The 5,707-nt window shown below is 34.8% G+C and overlaps 1 protein-coding gene across 1 annotated transcript; it reads left to right on the top strand.

The window, feature by feature from the left end:
- Positions 1–239: 239 nt before the first annotated feature.
- LOC150108497 (sulfotransferase ssu-1-like) lies at positions 240–1,273 on the top strand. The gene has a single exon (XM_090390475.1). It carries the CDS (start codon positions 240–242, stop codon positions 1,191–1,193), a length of 954 nt encoding a protein of 317 aa, XP_090246601.1. The 3' UTR covers positions 1,194–1,273.
- Positions 1,274–5,707: the final 4,434 nt, after the last annotated feature.

The following is a 5,707-nucleotide window of genomic DNA, read 5'->3' on the forward strand; positions in this document are numbered from 1 at the left end:
TGCAATACCTCTCTCTCTCTCTCTCTTACACACACACACACACACACACACACACACACACACACACACACACACACACACACACACACACACACACACACACACACACACACACACACACACACACACACACACACACACGCACACAGATAGATACATAAAGAGGCTATTTTATTAATTTCTGAAATCTACAGTTATTATCCTGTTTCTTTTTTCCCTTTGCAGAGTGGCATATCATCATGAGCAAGGTAGGAAAATGGCCAAAGTACAAAGAAGTTGATGGATTCAGAATTCCAGAAGCATTTCTCGCAGAAAAGTTTAGATCTGCGATCAGCTACAAACCGAGACCTGATGACGTCTTTATTGTCACCTTTCCCAAATGTGGAACAACATGGACGCAGCAGATAATTTCATTGATCTTTCGTAAAGGACAACCATTTACTGAAATGGTCGAATTTTTTTCTGATGCTCCATTCTTAGAGTTAACTGGAGCTGAAGCTGCGGAGACCATGACCCGTCCAGGACCAATCAAAATTCACTTACCATTCCATTTAACTCCTTATTCGCCTGAAGCTAAATATATTTATGTTGGAAGGAATCCTAAGGATTGTTGCGTGTCCTTCTTTCACCACACCAAATCGATTCCTATCTACGATTATGCGGATGGAGAATTTGAAGATTACTTTGAAATTTTCATAAATGGAAAAAATGATTTCGGAGATTATTTTGATCATTTGCTCTCATGGTACTCGCATAGAAATGATCCAAACGTCTTATTTATCACTTATGAAGAGATGAAAGAGAATCCGAAAAGTGCTGTGTTGAGATTTGCCAAATTTTTGGGTCCAGAGTTTCTGGAACCACTTGAGAAAGATCCCACAATAGTGGACAAGATTTTGGAATATAGTAGTGTAAAGTATATGAAAGAAACGACCGGTAAGTTTATGCAACAACTTGTGACTTCTCCCAGAGAAGAAATTTTGAATAATCCCAAACTCCCTGATGGAATCAAGAAAGCCATTACTTCAGGGGTAGCAGGTGGACCACCCCCTCAAGTGAATTTTGTTCGTAAAGGAATTGTTGGAGATTGGAAAACTCATTTCTCTGAAGAACAAAGTAAGCGTTTAGAACGGAAATTTTTGGAGAAAACCAAAGGTACGGATATTGCCGATATATGGAAAGATTGCATCTAAATTTTCTCAAGATACCAGAAAGAAAAACACGATGAAAACTAAAGTCATGAAAAATATTGCTGTCTAATTATGTCATTCAAAAATCACACTGTTTTTAGAGAAAAGTAACATTTTGTTTATTTGCTTCTTGTTTATTTCTTTGTGTCAGAAATAATGTATAATCTTTATATAATATGAGATAACATCATGGATTGTTAATCACTTACTAGGAAGAAATAAATAGATAAAATTGAAACAAATCTGAAATTAATTATTTCTTTGTGATTTAAAATTATTTGATTATTTACACAATTACATTTACAACAATGTTTTATTCCAATGTGCGCAAAACGAAACTTATAAGTGGATATCACCATGTACATGCAATTCTAGCATATCGTTTTGATGAAATAACGAAGGTGGTCTGGAAAGTTCTCGGCCTAACAATGTAAAAAACGAATGTATAATTTCAAAATTATGTTTATTTTTCGACATAATCTCCCTTAAGACAAATTACATTTATTCCAGCGCCATTATTCCGTTCCTGTAGTGGGTTCTCATAAGATCTGCAAAACACCCATCTATAGCTGCAATCACTTCTTGATTCGAAGAAAAGCGCTGACCAGTGAGGAAGAGTTTCAGTTTTCAGAAGAGATAGAAGTCAGAGGGAGCCAAATCTGAGGAATAGGGTGGATGTTCCAACAATTCACAATGTAGATCTCTTAATTTTCCCATTGCCAAAACACCTTTGTGGGCAGGTGCATTGTCCTGACGAAAAATGATTTTTTTCTTCTGCAAACCGTGTCTTTTCTCATCAGATTTTTTCGTCTAGTCTGGTTAAAAGATCTGAGAAATATTCCCCGGTTATTGTTGTACCCTTTTCAAGATAATTAATAAAAAAAAATCACAAAACACTGATGCCATGACCTTCCCTGCTGATGGAACCGACTTTGTCTTCTTTGGCGCTGAACAACCGTCTACTGTTTTGACTGCTGTTTGGATTCTGGTGTGTAATGGTGAATCCATCTAATGGTCTCATCCATAGTAAAAAATCGACACCCAAAATCAGTTTTATTCTTGTTAAAACGCTCCAAGCAGTGTTCAGAGATTTTCATGCGAGTGCGTTTTTTATCTGCTGTGAGCAAGCGCGGCACCCATCTTGCGCAAAGCTTTTTCATTTGCAATTCTTCATGCAAAATATATCCTACACGTTCCTTTGAAATAGTCTCAGCAATTTCACGCACTTGGACTCGCTGGTCATCCAATACCCTATCGTGCACTTGATCAATCATTTCTGGTTTTCTATTTTCATCGTACAGAGTATTTACATATTTACAATTAATTCATATTACACTTGATGATCTGTACATTATACTGTACGCAATTTAAGGCACATTATTTCTTTTCAATATTTTTTTCTTTGGATACAAATTCAGATACCGTATATTCCGGAGTACAAGTCGACCTGGCGCATAAGTCGATATTGGATTTTTTTGAGTTTATTTGAGTTTTTATAGTATACTCGTCGTATAAGTCGACTGGAAAAAAATTTCTTTTTCGTATTGACCAGTTGACCAATAGTGAACTAAAGTGCAATGGCTCCTTTTTAAAGAATGAAATATGACGCGAGTTTTAAGTGCAAAGTGATTAAATTTGCAAAAGAAATACTAACTGTGTTACTGCACGGCAGTTCGAAGTAAACGAAGAACTGGTTCGCGATTGGAGAAAAAATGAAACTTTAATAATGAAAATGCCAAAAAATAAGTGCGCATTACGGTAAGGAATTTGTAAGTGGCCTATTCTACAAAATAATGTTGCGGATTGGGTTCGAGAAAATGGCCAAAATGGACTCATTATAACGAGTAATAATATTCGTTTATTTGCTTTGAAGTGGGGCAAAGCAAATAAAAAGGACAGCGAAAACTTCAAAGCTACAGTGAGTTGGTGTAGCCGGTTTATGGATAGGAAAAATTTAGTGCTTCGACTAAAAACGAAAATCGCACAGAAGCTGCCAAAGGATTTGGATGATAAGTTATTAAGTTTTCAAAGATTTATAATTGCTAAAAGAAAGCAAAAAAAGTATTTATTGTCTCAAATCGGAAATATGGATGAAATTTTAGTTATGTTTGACATGATCGGGAATAGAACAGTAGAATTGAAAGGAAATAAAACTATTTCTTTAAAAACAACTGGACATGAAAAAAGTCGTTTCGCAGTTGTACTTGCTTGTATGGCTGATGGTACTAAATTAAAACCGATGATAATTTTTAAAAGAAAAACAATGCCAAAGATCAAAATTCCAAGAAACGTTTTTGTCCATGTTCATTAGAATGGTTGGATGGACGAAGCAGAAGTTAAGCCAGGAGTCTCAAACTCAATTGGACCGCGGGTCATTTGCTATAAAAGTGTGTCTCAAGTGGGCCGCAAAAAATTTCGACTAAAAAACCTGCACTAATTAGAATCGAAGGGGAAGTGAAAATAATGAGCATAAATAAATTTGAAAATTAATACAAACATTTTGTTTATTGTAATTCATTACAAGACATAAAATAATAGTATAATGATTATGTCAACTCAAAAAAATGATAATATAAATAATATTTTTATTTTATTAATATTTACAATAGATAGCATTTAATCCAAATTAAAGCGAAATTAAATTTTATTTGAATAAATCAAATATGTATGTATTTATACATTCCAAAAAAAAAGTATAAACTCTGATTGATAACAATCACAAAAATTTACAGAGCCTCCTGCCAGTTTGAAATTTTTTGTGTTTGTGTTGAAATGAAATACTTCTGTATTTTATTGGAGGGGGGGGGGTCTATATTTTGGGGAATTTATTAAATGTTACAGAAAATATTTTTGGGAAAAATAATATTTTCGGGTTAATATATATATATATGTGTGTGTGTGTGTGTGTGTGTGTGTGTGTGTGTGTGTGTGTGTGTGTGTGTGTGAAAATCTGTTGTATTTACTCGGTATGAAGATGTGTTCATTTTCATACCGAGTAAATACAACAGATTTATTTTTATACTGACTGAAATCCGAGAATTAGACAAACGATTAATTTTATTTAACACATAACATGTTTCATTCGGAAAGCCGACTTCTTCAGGCGTGAGAACATTGAAAGCAAAATAAAAACACTACAAAGAGACATTCTACCACTACAAAATCGACTATAAACTTCAGTTAAGTTTGTACTGAAGCTACAGTCCTGGCTAAAGTTCTATTGTTGGGCATCTGCGAGCGTGTGACTTCACGAGTGCGCCAGTATCTGATAGCAGAGCTAAATGAGTCCGGTAAATTGTAACTAAGGTTACTACTCTTTATGTGATAAGATTCCAGGACAATTTCCTTAGACTCGACTATGCGGCGTTCTACCTCGTCGTGACATATATAAAGGTTTGAAGTTGTTGTCCTGTTTATCTCACGTTGGTGGCCTTCACTATTTGTGTTCACTGAGAACAGGACATGGCTTAAGAGGGCACTTGCTCTGGTTCTGTTGTAAGTCCCTTTGATGTTACTGCGGGAAGCCATATTATGGCCAAACTGAGAAGTCCATCCTCCTACGTCTCGAGGAACATCAATGGGACATCGCTTACAACAGAACCAGTGCAAGCGCCCTCTCAAGCCATGTCCTGTTGTCAGTGAACACAAATAGTGAAAGCCGCCAACATGAGATAAAACTGGACAACAATTTCAAACCTTCATATATGTCACGACGAGGTAGAACGCCGCATAGTCGAGTCTAAGGAAATTGTCCTGGAATCTTATATATATATATATATATATATATATATAGATATAGATATAGATAGATATAGATATAGATATAGATATAGATATAGATATATATGATTAGGAGTTAAATAACCAAGCTTATAAAATTACTTGGTAACCCTAATATACAGTATATCCAAGTTAAAAAATTAATTACATATATATAATGAATAACAGAGGGGATAATGTACATCCTTGTCTGACACCAGATTTAACATTAAACCATCTTCCTGTACTTCCTTCAATTCTGTACTTACATAATATATGCATAAATATAGTTTACGATTGATTAGGATCGGATTTAACATTGAAATTGCAACATAAATTTTTATTACTGCAATTATATTATAGCAGGTCGTTGCATCCATATTGTAACTGTAAATGTCGTATGAAAACGAATAAGTCGATACCGTATTTACTCGAATATAACTCGCACTATTTCCCCCAAAATTAAAGCTAAAAAATCATGGTGCGAGATATATGTGGGGATGTTTTAGAAACTAAAGTTTCAGAAAAAAAAACTGAAAATGTGGATCACTTACCAACAATCTCCTCTTCGTTATCTTCGTTATAGCTACTTCAGGCCTCGGGAGTGGTTTCCTTGTGTGCATCGTCATCTTCTTTCCAATTATTCCAAGTAAAAATTACAAGTAATTTACAAGATTTCAGATACTTAATGAACACCCTTCACGAATGTCTGAGAAGTGAAAGCAGAACGTAAAATAGACTGCAATGGTAGGCCAATT

This window comes from Typopeltis vanoorti, chromosome 3 (genome assembly GCF_054136105.1).
Source record: "Typopeltis vanoorti isolate ZY-2024b chromosome 3, IOZ_Tvanoo_1.0, whole genome shotgun sequence".
Lineage (NCBI taxonomy): Eukaryota > Metazoa > Arthropoda > Arachnida > Uropygi > Thelyphonidae > Typopeltis > Typopeltis vanoorti.

Bases quoted from the DNA above. Each gene is read 5' to 3' on its own strand.
- LOC150108497 (XM_090390475.1), top strand. From the start codon at position 240: ATGAGCAAGGTAGGAAAATGGCCAAAGTACAAAGAAGTTGATGGATTC.